General features: G+C 36.1%; 1 protein-coding gene across 2 annotated transcripts in view; it reads right to left on the bottom strand.

Moving 5' to 3' along the window:
* Nucleotides 1–17,500, bottom strand: part of LOC148076172 (COUP transcription factor 2-like) — an 18,775-nt gene that overhangs the window by 899 nt on the left and 376 nt on the right. The window contains exons 1-4 of one of the 2 annotated variants that reach the window (XR_015711409.1): nt 17,280–17,500; nt 14,583–15,107; nt 583–2,087; nt 1–548 (exon numbers count right to left, since the gene is read on the bottom strand). The exon at nt 1–548 is cut by the window's left edge and continues 899 nt beyond it; the exon at nt 17,280–17,500 is cut by the window's right edge and continues 376 nt beyond it. Coding sequence is in view for 1 of the 2 variants with exons in the window: in XM_087793026.1 (XP_087649152.1) it covers nt 1,813–2,087; nt 14,583–15,107; nt 17,280–17,500 (1,021 nt within the window). In the remaining variant the exon portion in view is untranslated. Of the gene's footprint in view, nt 2,088–14,582; nt 15,108–17,279 lie in introns of both variants that reach the window. The other variant, XM_087793026.1, reaches the window with a different exon arrangement.

The following is a 17,500-nucleotide window of genomic DNA, read 5'->3' as shown; positions in this document are numbered from 1 at the left end:
TGGTAGTTGGACCCGAGTCCGGATCGTTGATGAGAGACCGGAGACTGTTGTCACGGTAACGAAAGGTCAACCGTTGAGGTTCGGGTTCCTGATCCGTGCTGGACTCACGGTAGGTCTTTCTAGCACTGACCCTGACCTACAAGCTGCTGAACCTGACGAAGTTATACTTCGAAGCATCGCAACGTCGTACTTGAACATTTCCACCGTTTTGTTTTGGTGCCTTTTTCCACGTAGAATCTGTTGGGGGTCAGTGAGAAGAACTCGCTGGAGGCTCACCAGATTACACGTGAGTACGGTTCTCATGGAATGGATGATCATTGAGGATCTGCGAGCGCGGTATCGCATGGTCCAGACAGAACTAAAGCAGAAGTTCTGCGGGTGAGAGGCCATCAGTGGACCTTCACCATCAGAGGACCTTCACCATCAGAGGACCTTCACCATCAGAGGTCCTTCACCATCAGAGGTCCTTCACCATCAGAGGACCTTCACTATCAGAGGACTTTCACCATTAGAACTTCACCATCAGAGGACCTTCACCATCAGAGGACCTTCAACATCAGAGGACCTTCACCATCAGAGGACCTTCACCATTCGAACTTCACCATCAGAGGACCTTCACCATTAGAACTTCACCATCAGAGGACCTTCACCATCAGAGGACCTTCAACATCAGAGGACCTTCACCATCAGAGGACCTTCACCATTCGAACTTCACCATCAGAGGACCTTCACCATCACAGGACCTTCACCATCAGAGGACCTTCACCATCACAGGACCTTCACTATCAGAGGACCTTCACCATAAGCAGGACCTTCACTATCAGAAGACCTTCACCATCAGAGGATCTTCACCATAAGCAGGACCTTCACTATCAGAGGACCTTCACCATCAGAGGACCTTCACTATCAGAGGACCTTCACCATCAGAGGACCTTCACTATCAGAGGACCTTCACCATCAGAGGACCTTCACTATCAGAGGACCTTCACCATCAGAGGACCTTCACCATCAGCAGGGACGCAGGGGTCATGGTGGTCTCGGTGGATTTGCAAGAAGGCGACCGGAGTGATGTCTGCTGACCAGTAAGAGTCAGTACCTCGTCCAGTACCTCGTCCCAGACCCGAGACCCCGACTCATGACTAGTGGAGTCGTGAAGCCACGTTCTCACCAAACCCTGACGACACATCTGTCGGGACGTGTCTCACGTCAGTGGAGAGTTCAACTGGAAGATCTTTATCTTAAGTCAGAACTAAAGACTTGAGCAGATGTTTCTGGTCCATCACGTCCTGGAAGGTCCTTGTTACGTTATTTTTATACTTAAATCTGTAGCTTTGAACGTCTGAGGAACTTGTTCTTCGTATCTCCATAGAAACTTCTCAAGCGTCCGAAGCCTTCAGTCCGAGGTGAGACCCGGGGTCACAGGTCAGGACTGAACGAGACTCCAGAAGTCGTCCATGAAAAGTGTTGAACAAACGCTGGAAACGTGATATTTTGACTCTCGAGTCTTAAAAAGTACAAAACAAGAAAAATATCAAGACGTCGGTCAGAGAGACTGGAAACAATCGAGAGGAACATCATTTACAAACACCATAAATATACACACAAGGTCCAATAAATACTGATCCCCCCACACGAGGACATGAAGAAGAGGTGAGGGGTCACTGCAGGGGTCACTGCAGGGGTCACTGCAGGGGTCGATCCTCCCTCAGGTCGAGGAAAATGGCTTTTCGTACAAAATCACGCTAACGTTCCCTTTAACATCGTTGTTTCCCGTCTGCAGCGGCGGGCGAGAGCCTCCAGGGGGCGCTGTCTCTACTGCAGAGGCATGTAGGGCCAGTTGAAGCTGCTGCCGGACAGAAGCATGTCCCTGATCAGGGTCTCGATGGGGGTCTTGCCCACCAGACGCACGAAGAAGAGCTGCTCGATGACGGAGGACGACACGGTTCTCAGCGACGGCAGGCGCAGCAGCAGCTTCCCGAAGCGGGTCGGCTGGTTGGGGTACTGGCTCCTCACGTACTCCTCCAGGGCGCACTGGGACTTCTCCTGCAGACCCTCCACGTGGACCACGTCCGAGAGACCGCAAGCATCTGCAGACCAGGAGAGAGGAGGTCAAAGAGGTCAAGGAGACTCCAGTCAAGGTCAGGGGTGGAAGACATGGGCTTCTGTCCGGTCGCCATGGCGACCATGAAACAACAGACTGGCGTCCACGGCTCGAGGGCAAAGATGTGATATTATGGGATGGAAGTGTCTGACGATAACAAAGAAACGATTTCAGAGAAAATAAAATATTATGTGAAAGTTTTTTTAAACACAAACACAACTGTTGTTGGAGCAATCAAAGTTTGATAATCAAAGAACAACAAACAACTTCCTCATGAAATTAATTTTTACAATTTGAACGGTTTCATTAAAGTTCACCTAATCTGGTGATTTAAGTGTCTCTTAAAAGGTTCTAGGACCTCTATTATACTCTATTATATTCTATTATACTCTATTATATTCTATTATATTCTATTATATTCTATTATACTCTATTATACTCTATTATACTCTATTATATTCTATTATACTCTATTATACTCTATTATATTCTATTATACTCTATTACATTCTATTATATTCTATTATACTCTATTATACTCTATTACATTCTATTATATTCTATTATACTCTATTATATTCTATTATATTCTATTATACTCTATTATACTCTATTATACTCTATTATATTATATTATACTCTATTATATTCTATTATACTCTATTATATTCTATTATACTCATTTATATGTTTCCTTTTCCACAAAACTCTCATTTAATAAAGATATTTACATTAGAAAATACACTTAAGCTCCGCCCACTTAAAAATGCTCCGTTTCAACTGAGACTATAATCTCTTCTGAGAAGCCACGCCCACTCTGCTCTGATTGGTCACAAAAAACACAAGTTGCATTCAAGGACTCACGTAAATTTCAAACTCACCCCTAAAACTCCAGTTTTGTACATTAAAAACTAATAATAAAATAAGGTTTGCTGCTTAATGTACACGTTATAAAAACACCTAAAGGCAGAAGTAACTGTTACTATGTTTACATAAATATATATTTAGTTTATTAACATGTTCTTCACTGATGTAGATCTTCTGGAGACTCCTGCGCCAGAGTGATGTCACCATGTTTACATAAATATATATTTAGTTTATTAACATGTTCTTCACTGATGTAGATCTTCTAGAGACACCTGCGCCAGAGTGATGTCACCATGTTTACATAAATATATATTTATTAACATGTTCTTCACTGATGTAGATCTTCTAGAGACACCTGCACCAGAGTGATGTCACCATGTTTACATAAATATATATTTAGTTTATTAACATGTTCTTCACTGATGTAGATCTTCTAGAGACTCCTGCACCAGAGTGATGTCACCATGTTTACATAAATATATATTTAGTTTATTAACATGTTCTTCACTGATGTAGATCTTCTAGAGACACCTGCACCAGAGTGATGTCACCATGTTTACATAAATATATATTTAGTTTATTAACATGTTCTTCACTGATGTAGATCTTCTAGAGACACCTGCGCCAGAGTGATGTCACCATGTTTACATAAATATATATTTAGTTTATTAACATGTTCTTCACTGATGTAGATCTTCTAGAGACACCTGCGCCAGAGTGATGTCACCATGTTTACATAAATATATATTTATTTATTAACATGTTCTTCACTGATGTAGATCTTCTAGAGACACCTGCACCAGAGTGATGTCACCATGTTTACATAAATATATATTTATTTATTAACATGTTCTTCACTGATGTAGATCTTCTAGAGACTCCTGCACCAGAGTGATGTCACCATGTTTACATAAATATATATTTAGTTTATTAACATGTTCTTCACTGATGTAGATCTTCTAGAGACTCCTGCACCAGAGTGATGTCACCATGTTTACATAAATATATATTTAGTTTATTAACATGTTCTTCACTGATGTAGATCTTCTAGAGACACCTGCGCCAGAGTGATGTCACCATGTTTACATAAATATATATTTAGTTTATTAACATGTTCTTCACTGATGTAGATCTTCTAGAGACACCTGCGCCAGAGTGATGTCACCATGTTTACATAAATATATATTTAGTTTATTAACATGTTCTTCACTGATGTAGATCTTCTAGAGACACCTGCACCAGAGTGATGTCACCATGTTTACATAAATATATATTTATTAACATGTTCTTCACTGATGTAGATCTTCTAGAGACTCCTGCGCCAGAGTGATGTCACCATGTTTACATAAATATATATTTAGTTTATTAACATGTTCTTCACTGATGTAGATCTTCTAGAGACACCTGCGCCAGAGTGATGTCACCATGTTTACATAAATATATATTTAGTTTATTAACATGTTCTTCACTGATGTAGATCTTCTAGAGACACCTGCACCAGAGTGATGTCACCATGTTTACATAAATATATATTTAGTTTATTAACATGTTCTTCACTGATGTAGATCTTCTAGAGACACCTGCACCAGAGTGATGTCACCATGTTTACATAAATATATATTTAGTTTATTAACATGTTCTTCACTGATGTAGATCTTCTAGAGACTCCTGCGCCAGAGTGATGTCACCATGTTTCATTTAAACCGTGATCTCGTTTGATTTCCGACGAGAACTTTATTCAGTAATATCTTCAAAACAGATCATGATGAATGAACGACTGCATGTTAAAGACTTTAACATGTTGTAAATGTTAAAGTCTTTAACATTTACAACATGTTAAAGTCTTTAACGTTTACAACATGTTAAAGACTTTAACATTTACAACATGTTAAAGACTTTAACGTTTACAACATGTTAATAAGTGACAAGAGTTTTAACATTAAGGTAACTTTGACTGAGTCAATGTTGGTCCACGTGAGTTGTCTTCTAAGGCCAGGTTTGGCCCACATGCCATGTTTTTGTACATGCTAACAAGCTACTGTGTTTGTTGTTTGTTTGTTAGTATTTGTGTGTATTTGGTTGATAAAGATCGACAAGGATTTGATTTGTGTAGTTTTGCTGCTGACGTTTGTTTTTTGTTTTGTTTTTTAGTTTTGAACGACAAAAGTTCTACACAATAAAAACTTATGGTACGACAAACAATCTACACAATAAAAACTTATGGTACGACAAACAATCTACACAATAAAAACTTATGGTACGACAAACAATCTACACAATAAAAACTTATGGTACGACAAACAATCTACACAGTAAAAACGTATGGTACGACAAACAATCTATACAAAAAAAACTTATGGTACGACAAACAATCTACACAATAACAAATTATGGTACGACAAACAATCTACACAAAAAAAACTTATGGTACGACAAACAATCTACACGATAAAAACTTATGGTACGACAAACAATCTACACAATAAAAACTTATGGTACGACAAACAATCTACACAATAAAAACTTATGGTACGACAAACAATCTACACAATAAAAACTTATGGTACGACAAACAATCTACACAATAACAAATTATGGTACGACAAACAATCTACACAATAAAAACTTATGGTACGACAAACAATCTACACAATAACAAATTATGGTACGACAAACAATCTACACAATAAAAACTTATGGTACGACAAACAATCTACACAATAAAAACTTATGGTACGACAAACAATCTACACAATAAAAACTTATGGTACGACAAACAATCTACACAATAAAAATTTCATTATTCGACGTGTATTTCGATGTCAGTGGAAGTTTTTACAGGTTTTTGTCCCGAGACGACCTTTGACCTTCTGCGTCCAGACGCCATCAGGAATCCAAGATGGCGTCCGAAGGGATGTTTTTGGCTCCGAAACGTGTTCTCGCCGTGAACTGTGGCCGGCGGCCGAGGTTAAAGTGCGGTGAGTGTGTTCTAGTTTAGTGACACGTGTTCCTCGCGGGATTAAAATAGAAGCTCGCGGGAGACATTTTCTATTCATACTGTCGTCCAACATCATCTATTCATGCTGTCGTCCAACATCATCTATTCATACTGTCGTCCAACATCATCTATTCATACTGTCGTCCAACATCATCTATTCATACTGTCGTCCAACATCATCTATTCATACTGTCGTCCAACATCATCTATTCATACTGTCGTCCAACATCATCTATTCATACTGTCGTCCAACATCATCTATTCATACTGTCGTCCAACATCATCTATTCATACTGTCGTCCAACATCATCTATTCATACTGTCGTCCAACATCATCTATTCATACTGTCGTCCAACATCATCTATTCATACTGTCGTCCAACATCATCTATTCATACTGTCGTCCAACATCATCTATTCATACTGTCATCCAACATCATCTATTCATACTGTCGTCCAACATCATCTATTCATATTGTCGTCCAACATCATCTATTCATGCTGTCATCCAACATCATCTATTCATACTGTCGTCCAACATCATCTATTCATATTGTCGTCCAACATCATCTATTCATACTGTCATCCAACATCATCTATTCATACTGTCGTCCAACATCATCTATTCATATTGTCGTCCAACATCATCTATTCATACTGTCGTCCAACATCATCTATTCATACTGTCGTCCAACATCATCTATTCATATTGTCGTCCAACATCATCTATTCATATTGTCGTCCAACATCATCTATTCATACTGTCGTCCAACATAATCTATTCATATTGTCGTCCAACATCATCTATTCATTCTGTCATCCAACATCATCTATTCATGCTGTCGTCCAACATCATCTATTCATACTGTCGTCCAACATCATCTATTCATACTGTCGTCCAACATCATCTATTCATACTGTCGTCCAACATCATCTATTCATACTGTCGTCCAACATCATCTATTCATACTGTCGTCCAACATAATCTATTCATATTGTCGTCCAACATCATCTATTCATTCTGTCATCCAACATCATCTATTCATGCTGTCGTCCAACATCATCTATTCATACTGTCGTCCAACATCATCTATTCATACTGTCGTCCAACATCATCTATTCATACTGTCGTCCAACATCATCTATTCATGCTGTCATCCAACATCATCTATTCATGCTGTCGTCCAACATCATCTATTCATACTGTCGTTCAACATCATCTATTCATACTGTCGTCCAACATCATCTTTTCATACTGTCGTCCAACATCATCTATTCATACTGTCGTCCAACATCATCTATTCATACTGTCGTCCAACATCATCTATTCATGCTGTCGTTCAACATCATCTTTTCATACTGTCGTCCAACATCATCTATTCATGCTGTCGTCCAACATCATCTATTCATGCTGTCGTCCAACATCATCTATTCATACTGTCGTCCAACATCATCTATTCATACTGTCATCCAACATCATCTATTCATGCTGTCGTCCAACATCATCTATTCATACTGTCGTCCAACATCATCTATTCATGCTGTCGTCCAACATCATCTATTCATGCTGTCGTTCAACATCATCTTTTCATACTGTCGTCCAACATCATCTATTCATGCTGTCGTCCAACATCATCTATTCATGCTGTCGTCCAACATCATCTATTCATACTGTCGTCCAACATCATCTATTCATACTGTCATCCAACATCATCTATTCATGCTGTCGTCCAACATCATCTATTCATACTGTCGTCCAACATCATCTATTCATGCTGTCGTCCAACATCATCTATTCATACTGTCGTCCAACATCATCTATTCATACTGTCGTCCAACATCATCTATTCATACTGTCGTTCAACATCATCTATTCATACTGTCGTTCAACATCATCTATTCATACTGTCGTCCAACATCATCTATTCATACTGTCGTCCAACATCATCTATTCATACTGTCGTCCAACATCATCTATTCATACTGTCGTTCAACATCATCTATTCATACTGTCGTCCAACATCATCTATTCATACTGTCGTTCAACATCATCTATTCATACTGTCGTCCAACATCATCTATTTATGCTGTCGTCCAACATCATCTATTCATACTGTCGTTCAACATCATCTATTCATACTGTCGTCCAACATCATCTATTCATGCTGTCGTCCAACATCATCTATTCATACTGTCGTCCAACATCATCTATTCATACTGTCGTCCAACATCATCTATTCATACTGTCGTCCAACATCATCTATTCATGCTGTCGTCCAACATCATCTATTCATACTGTCGTCCAACATCATCTATTCATGCTGTCGTCCAACATCATCTATTCATACTGTCGTCCAACATCATCTTTTCATACTGTCGTCCAACATCATCTATTCATACTGTCATCCAACATCATCTATTCATACTGTCGTCCAACATCATCTATTCATACTGTCGTCCAACATCATCTATTCATGCTGTCATCCAACATCATCTATTGATACTGTCGTCCAACATCATCTATTCATACTGTCGTCCAACATCATCTATTCATACTGTCGTCCAACATCATCTATTCATACTGTCGTCCAACATCATCTATTCATACTGTCGTCCAACATCATCTATTCATACTGTCGTCCAACATCATCTATTCATACTGTCGTCCAACATCATCTTTTCATACTGTCGTCCAACATCATCTATTCATACTGTCATCCAACATCATCTATTCATACTGTCGTCCAACATCATCTATTCATACTGTCGTCCAACATCATCTATTCATGCTGTCATCCAACATCATCTATTCATACTGTCGTCCAACATCATCTATTCATACTGTCGTCCAACATCATCTATTCATACTGTCATCCAACATCATCTATTCATACTGTCGTCCAACATCATCTATTCATACTGTCGTCCAACATCATCTATTCATACTGTCGTCCAACATCATCTATTCATACTGTCGTCCAACATCATCTATTCATGCTGTCATCCAACATCATCTATTCATACTGTCATCCAACATCATCTATTCATACTGTCGTCCAACATCATCTATTCATACTGTCGTCCAACATCATCTATTCATACTGTCGTCCAACATCATCTATTCATGCTGTCGTCCAACATCATCTATTCATACTGTCGTCCAACATCATCTTTTCATACTGTCGTCCAACATCATCTATTCATACTGTCATCCAACATCATCTATTCATACTGTCGTCCAACATCATCTATTCATACTGTCGTCCAACATCATCTATTCATGCTGTCATCCAACATCATCTATTCATACTGTCGTCCAACATCATCTATTCATACTGTCGTCCAACATCATCTATTCATACTGTCGTCCAACATCATCTATTCATACTGTCGTCCAACATCATCTATTCATACTGTCGTCCAACATCATCTATTCATACTGTCGTCCAACATCATCTATTCATACTGTCGTCCAACATCATCTTTTCATACTGTCGTCCAACATCATCTATTCATACTGTCATCCAACATCATCTATTCATACTGTCGTCCAACATCATCTATTCATACTGTCGTCCAACATCATCTATTCATGCTGTCATCCAACATCATCTATTCATACTGTCGTCCAACATCATCTATTCATACTGTCGTCCAACATCATCTATTCATACTGTCATCCAACATCATCTATTCATACTGTCGTCCAACATCATCTATTCATACTGTCATCCAACATCATCTATTCATACTGTCGTCCAACATCATCTATTCATACTGTCGTCCAACATCATCTATTCATACTGTCGTCCAACATCATCTATTCATGCTGTCGTCCAACATCATCTATTCATACTGTCGTCCAACATCATCTTTTCATACTGTCGTCCAACATCATCTATTCATACTGTCATCCAACATCATCTATTCATACTGTCGTCCAACATCATCTATTCATACTGTCGTCCAACATCATCTATTCATGCTGTCATCCAACATCATCTATTCATACTGTCGTCCAACATCATCTATTCATACTGTCGTCCAACATCATCTATTCATACTGTCGTCCAACATCATCTATTCATACTGTCGTCCAACATCATCTATTCATACTGTCGTCCAACATCATCTATTCATACTGTCGTCCAACATCATCTATTCATACTGTCGTCCAACATCATCTTTTCATACTGTCGTCCAACATCATCTATTCATACTGTCATCCAACATCATCTATTCATACTGTCGTCCAACATCATCTATTCATACTGTCGTCCAACATCATCTATTCATGCTGTCATCCAACATCATCTATTCATACTGTCGTCCAACATCATCTATTCATACTGTCGTCCAACATCATCTATTCATACTGTCATCCAACATCATCTATTCATACTGTCGTCCAACATCATCTATTCATACTGTCGTCCAACATCATCTATTCATACTGTCGTCCAACATCATCTATTCATACTGTCGTCCAACATCATCTATTCATGCTGTCATCCAACATCATCTATTCATGCTGTCGTCCAACATCATCTATTCATACTGTCATCCAACATCATCTATTCATACTGTCGTCCAACATCATCTATTCATACTGTCATCCAACATCATCTATTCATACTGTCGTCCAACATCATCTATTCATACTGTCATCCAACATCATCGATCAAGTGATCGACTGACGCCTCGTCCTGAACGTTTACACTTTTATTAACACGTTCATTTATTAACACGTTAATTTATTAACACGTTAATTTATTAACACGTTCATTTATTAACACGTTCATTTATTAACACGTTAACTTATTAACACGTTCATTTATTAACACGTTAATTTATTAACACGTTAACTTATTAACACGTTAATTTATTAACACGTTCATTTATTAACACGTTAACTTATTAACACGTTAACTTATTAACACCTTAATTTATTAACACCTTAATTTATTAACACGTTAACTTATTAACGCGTTCATTTATTAACACCTTCATTTATTAACACCTTAATTTATTAACACGTTAACTTATTAACACGTTCATTTATTAACACCTTAATTTATTAACACGTTAACTTATTAACACGTTAACTTATTAACACCTTAATTTATTAACACGTTAACTTATTAACACGTTCATTTATTAACACCTTAATTTATTAACACGTTCATTTATTAACACCTTAATTTATTAACACATTAACTTATTAACACGTTAACTTATTAACACGTTCATTTATTAACACGTTCATTTATTAACACGTTAACTTATTAACACGTTAACTTATTAACACGTTCATTTATTAACACGTTAACTTATTAACACGTTAACTTATTAACACGTTCATTTATTAACACGTTAGTTTATTAACACGTTAACTTATTAACACGTTCATTTATTAACACCTTAATTTATTAACACGTTAACTTATTAACACGTTCATTTATTAACACGTTAACTTATTAACACGTTCATTTATTAACACCTTAATTTATTAACACGTTAACTTATTAACACGTTCATTTATGAACACCTTAATTTATTAACACGTTAACTTATTAACACGTTCATTTATTAACACGTTCATTTATTAACACGTTAACTTATTAACACGTTAACTTATTAACACGTTCATTTATTAAAACGTTCATTTATTAACACGTTAACTTATTAACACGTTCATTTATTAACACCTTAATTTATTAACACGTTAACTTATTAACACGTTAATTTATTAACACCTTAATTTATTGATACGTTAACTTATTAACACGTTCATTTATTAACACGTTAACTTATTAACACGTTAACTTATTAACACCTTAATTTATTAACACGTTAACTTATTAACACGTTAACTTATTAACACGTTAACTTATTAACACGTTCATTTATTAACACCTTAATTTATTAACACGTTAACTTATTAACACGTTAACTTATTAACACGTTCATTTATTAACACGTTCATTTATTAACACGTTCATTTATTAACACGTTAACTTATTAACACGTTCATTTATTAACACTTTAACTTATTAACACGTTCATTTATTAACACGTTAACTTATTAACACGTTCATTTATTAACACGTTAACTTATTAACACGTTAATTTATTAACACGTTCATTTATTAACACGTTCATTTATTAACACGTTCATTTATTAACACATTAACTTATTAACACGTTCATTTATTAACACGTTCATTTATTAACACGTTAACTTATTAACACGTTCATTTATTAACACGTTCATTTATTAACACGCGTTAATAAACATGTTCATCGTCGATACTCTTGTGTTTCACTTCCTTTATAATATAACTTTATTACTATATTTCTGCATCTTACTGATCATTAAATGATCAAAAACAGAAAAAAACACTCAAAGGTTTTTCCCGCCATTTTCAAAATTATTCCTGAAAGTAAGAAAAGTGTTTATAATTCATGTTTACATATATTTTATATATATTTATATTTTACTAACTGTATCATTTTAATGCTAAATTCTAATAATCACAGATTATATTTTATTAAAACTATATTTTGTATAAAACTAACTATTATTTCTTGATTCATATTTGTAACAATTTTAAATGTTTTACAACAAACGACATGTTTGAAATGTTGTCGTAATTAAAGTGTTATTATGTTTATTTTATTGAACTTCTTAACTTCACCGTTAGATTCTATTCAATTAAACATGTTTTAAAACCTGACTGTGAATCTAAAATGTTGTTTGTTTTAACAATAACAATATTCATCAGTTTATTCACAAACACATATATTTATCAATTACTTGCTTTAAATGTTTGTTGTATTTATTGTTGTTTAATTTCATCTTTACGTGAATTTATTTTAAACCTTTTGTTTGTTATAATTATTTTATATTAAACACACAACGATCAACAATAACATTCAACAATATTCTATTTATTTCTCTTTTTTACTTTAATTCATCATATTTATGTTGTTTGTTCATCATGAGTTTAGTTCGGAACATATTTGATGTTTTCAGATGTTGTTCGTTTCTTTCTAACTATTGTGTAGTTGTGTAGTTGTGTAGTTGTGTAGATGAACGGAGCATGAAGAAGTGTTGTCGTACGTGAACAACATGTCACAGTTTTATTAAATGTTTTCATATATTTCACGCGTCTATTTGTTGTGTGTCGCTGTTGTTAAGTTGTGTAGTTGTGTAGTTGTTGATTCCTATGTTGTGTTTACAAAACTTGAAATAAAAGATTCTGATCGAATGTGAACATTTCATAGTTTCGTCAAATGTTTTTAATATATTTCACGCGTCTATTTGTTGTGAGTCGCTGCTATTGAGTTGTGTAGTTGTGTAGTTGTGTAGATGAACGAAGCATTAAGGAGTGTTGTCGTAGGTGAACATGTCACAGTTTCGTCAAATGTTTTTAATATATTTCACGCGTCTATTTGTTGTGTGTCACTGCTATTGAGTTGTGTAGTTGTGTAGATGAACGAAGCATTAAGGAGTGTTGTCGTACGTGAACATGTCACAGTTTCGTCAAATGTTTTTAATATATTTCACGCGTCTATTTGTTGTGTGTCACTGCTATTGAGTTGTGTAGTTGTGTAGATGCTTTCAGCAATTATTGCACATTTATCTGAGTTTCTTGTGTGTTTGTTGTGTTGACATTCTGTGTTAAAGTCATGAAAATAGTGATAATTTTAAAGTCTTTGTTGTTTTCATATCTTTTTAAAACTAGTTTTATTCTTTTCAAAACGATTTTTGTTGTGTGTCGCTGCTGTTAAGTTGTGTAGTTGTGTAGATGAACGGAGCATGAAGAAGTGTTGTCGTACGTGAACAACATGTCACAGTTTTATTAAATGTTTTCATATATTTCATGCCTCTATTTGTTGTGTGTCGCTGCTGTTCAGTTGTGTAGTTGTGTAGATGCTCTCAGCGATTGTTGCATTGTTGAGTTTAGAGTTTCTTGTGTGTTTGTTGTGTTGACATTCTGTGTTAAAGTCATGAAAATAGTAACAATTTTAAACTTTTTGTTGTTTTTATATCATTTTTAAACTAGTTTTATTTTTCATTTTCTTTTGATTATTTTTCAAAACGATTTTTGTTGTGTGTCTGTGCTGTTCAGCTGTGTAGTTGTGTCGATCAGTGTAACTGTGTGTCGTGTGTTTGTGTTGATCAGTGTAACTGTGTGTCGTGTGTTTGTGTGTTTGTGTGTTTGTGTTGATCAGTGTAACTGTGTGTTTGTGTTGATCAGTGTAACTGTGTGTTTGTGTTGATCAGTGTAACTGTGTGTTTGTGTGTTTGTGTGTTTGTGTTGATCAGTGTAACTGTGTGTCGTGTGTTTGTGTGTTTGTGTTGATCAGTGTAACTGTGTGTTTGTGTGTTTGTGTGTTTGTGTGTTTGTGTTGATCAGTGTAACTGTGTGTCGTGTGTTTGTGTGTTTGTGTTGATCAGTGTAACTGTGTGTCGTGTGTTTGTGTGTTTGTGTTGATCAGTGTAACTGTGTTTGTGTAGTTGTGTATTTATCGCGATCGTGACAGAAAGAACTCTGACTTCCGGTCGCGTTCCCGCCCCCGCCGCGCGCACGCGCCGCACCTGAGACTCACCTGAGGTGAAGAGCACGATGGCTTTGATGCAACTGTACTCCGCCGAGTCCACGTGCAGAACCTTCAGCTTCTCCACCTGCTCCTGGAAGACCCGGATGTGGTCCATGAAGGCCACGACCCGGTCCGCGGACATGGGCGACGCGTGCAGGCCCGCGGCCGCCAGCAGGGGCGCCACGTGCACGGGCATCGCGCACTGGGCCGCGTTGAGCACGAACAGTTCGGACCAGGTGAGCCTCAGCAGAGCCACCTGGTCCGACACCTGCAGGTCCGGGAAGAAGGGGATGTTCCGGGCCCACTCCACGGCGCTGAAGAGCATCCGCGCCGCCAGTTCGCAGATGTTCTCGATGCCCATCAGGTTGTTTCCCTGCAGGCACTGCGAGCCGAACCGGGAGGTCGGGTACGGTTCCGCTCGCAGCAGCAGCGAGATGTAGCCCGACAGGTAGGAGTGACACTGGAGCGGGTCTCCGGTGCCGAGAGAGAACTGGCCGTGGAAGGACTGGGCCGGGATCCGACCTCTCTGGACCGCTGCGGACACACGAGCGGAACCGACCAGTCAGCGTTTGGGTTTTGGGTTTAATGTGCACGTGATTCATTATGACGCGGTGATCGATCATCAATAAATACATGTTAAATAAATGATATCAAAACTATTATTATTTTAATTAAATATAAGCGTTTAAGTGAAATTAAATGTATTTCCTTGTTTTATGTATTATATAATTATAATAACAATTATAATAATAACGATAATGATAATAATAACTAGAATAATAACTAGAATAATAACTAGAATAATAACTAGAATAATAATAATAATTATAGGCACAAAAAAGAATTACTTGCTAACTAAATAACTTACTTAATAATAATAATAACAATAATAACGATAATAACGATAATAATGATAATGATAATAATAACTAGAATAATAACTAGAATAATAACTAGAATAATAATAATTAGAATAATAATAATAATTATAGGCACAAATAAAGAATTACTTGCTAACTAAATAACTTACTTAATAATAATAATAACAATAATAACAATAATAACGATAATAACGATAATAATGATAATGATAATAATAATAATAATAAAAACAATAATAACGATAATAATGATAATTAGAATAATAATAAGAAGAAGAAGAAGAATTATAGGCACAAATAAAGAATTACTTGCTAACTAAATAACTTACTTAATAATAATAATAACAATAATAATGATAATAATAATAATAGCGATAATGATAATAATAATAATGATAATAATAATAATAACGATAATAATGATAATAATAATAACGATAATAATGATAATAATAATAATAGGCACTTTACAAATAAAAAAATACTTGCTAACTAACTTACTTAATAATAACAATAATAATAATACTATTACTATTTAACATTCAATGCAGAATTTAAATTGAATTTATATCAATTTTAAAAACAATTGATCGCAATCATTGACGATAAATAAACGCATTGTTTTTTTTACAATCAACAATTAAAACAAATAAGAATTAAATTAACATATTAACTGAAAAGTTGTATTATTATTTAACTGGTTGTTGTTTATTTTAATTTTATTTTAAATGATTTACGTCCATTAAAAAAAAAACAATATCTTTCTGCTCAATTTACACACACACACACACACACACACACACACACACACACACACACACACACACACACACACACACACACACACACACACACTCACTGAGGTCATGACCTGCAGCACTGTTTCCTTTTGTCCTAGTTTTTCTCAGCAAATAATAAAAAAAATAAAATCACACGAATGTTGATAAAATTACAATAATTTTAAATCATCGAAAAATAAATAAATAAATAATTCAAAACTGACTTCATTATTATATTTATTCTCTTGATATTTGTCGTTTAATTTAAAATTGCTTTTGTAAGTGTAAGTGTTAAAGTATAAACGTTTATTAATTAATAATATTATATATATTAACACATTTATTTTTCAGCGTCCGCTGGTGAAAAACACGGTAACACAAGAATCTACAACTGATGACAACTTGTAATAACAAAAGTGTTACATTAAAATAAGAATTAAACGACAAAAGTATTTGTTTGTAAACGTGCGTCACTCAAGGGTCATTTATCGGTGACAACATGTGTGTCTTCGGTTATTTTGGGCCTCGGTTATATAAGCGCACACACTCATGATGCACGACGTCAACACACACACACACTCAGAGTTCATGACCCCTGAGCGCAAATAAGGATAAACATGTTCAAATTCAATGATTGTGAAAATGTTATTAATTTATTTTTATAGTTAACACTGAATATAAACAATAAAACATGTTATTCATTTATTTGTATAATTAACACTGAATATAAACATTAAAACATGTCATTAATTTAAGGTTCTTTTGTTTTTTTTTAACGATTTAAATTTGGTTTAAAAACTGTTTCATCTCTTGATTAAAATGAATATATAATAATGTATAATAAACGTGTATTAACAGAAATAACTACAGTAATAACAAGAGTTATAACGAAGATAGTTTTGAAAACCTGAAGTTAAATCCAGTAAAAACTCGTCCAAACACACGAGGCTCTGGTACCGTCGAGCCCAGTAGAACCTCGACATCAAAGACCCGCTATAGGTGGAGCCGCGGGACCGAACCGGCCCGCAGAACCCGGAGCGCCGTACCTTCTCGTCTCATGCCGACCTTCAGACACTTCTTCAGGCGACAGTACTGGCACTGGTTCCGGTGGTGCTGGTCCACCGGGCAGGTGCGGCTGGCGCGGCAGGTGTAGCTGAGGTTCCGACGGACGCTGCGCTTGAAGAAGCTCTTGCATCCCTCGCAGGTGAACTGGCCGTAGTGCTTCCCGCTGGACTTGTCTCCGCACACGATGCACTCGATCTGCTGG

Source organism: Callionymus lyra, chromosome 6 (genome assembly GCF_982586985.1).
Source record: "Callionymus lyra chromosome 6, fCalLyr1.hap1.1, whole genome shotgun sequence".
NCBI classification, from domain to species: Eukaryota; Metazoa; Chordata; class Actinopteri; order Syngnathiformes; family Callionymidae; genus Callionymus; species Callionymus lyra.
This window is presented reverse-complemented; position numbering and strand designations above follow the sequence as displayed.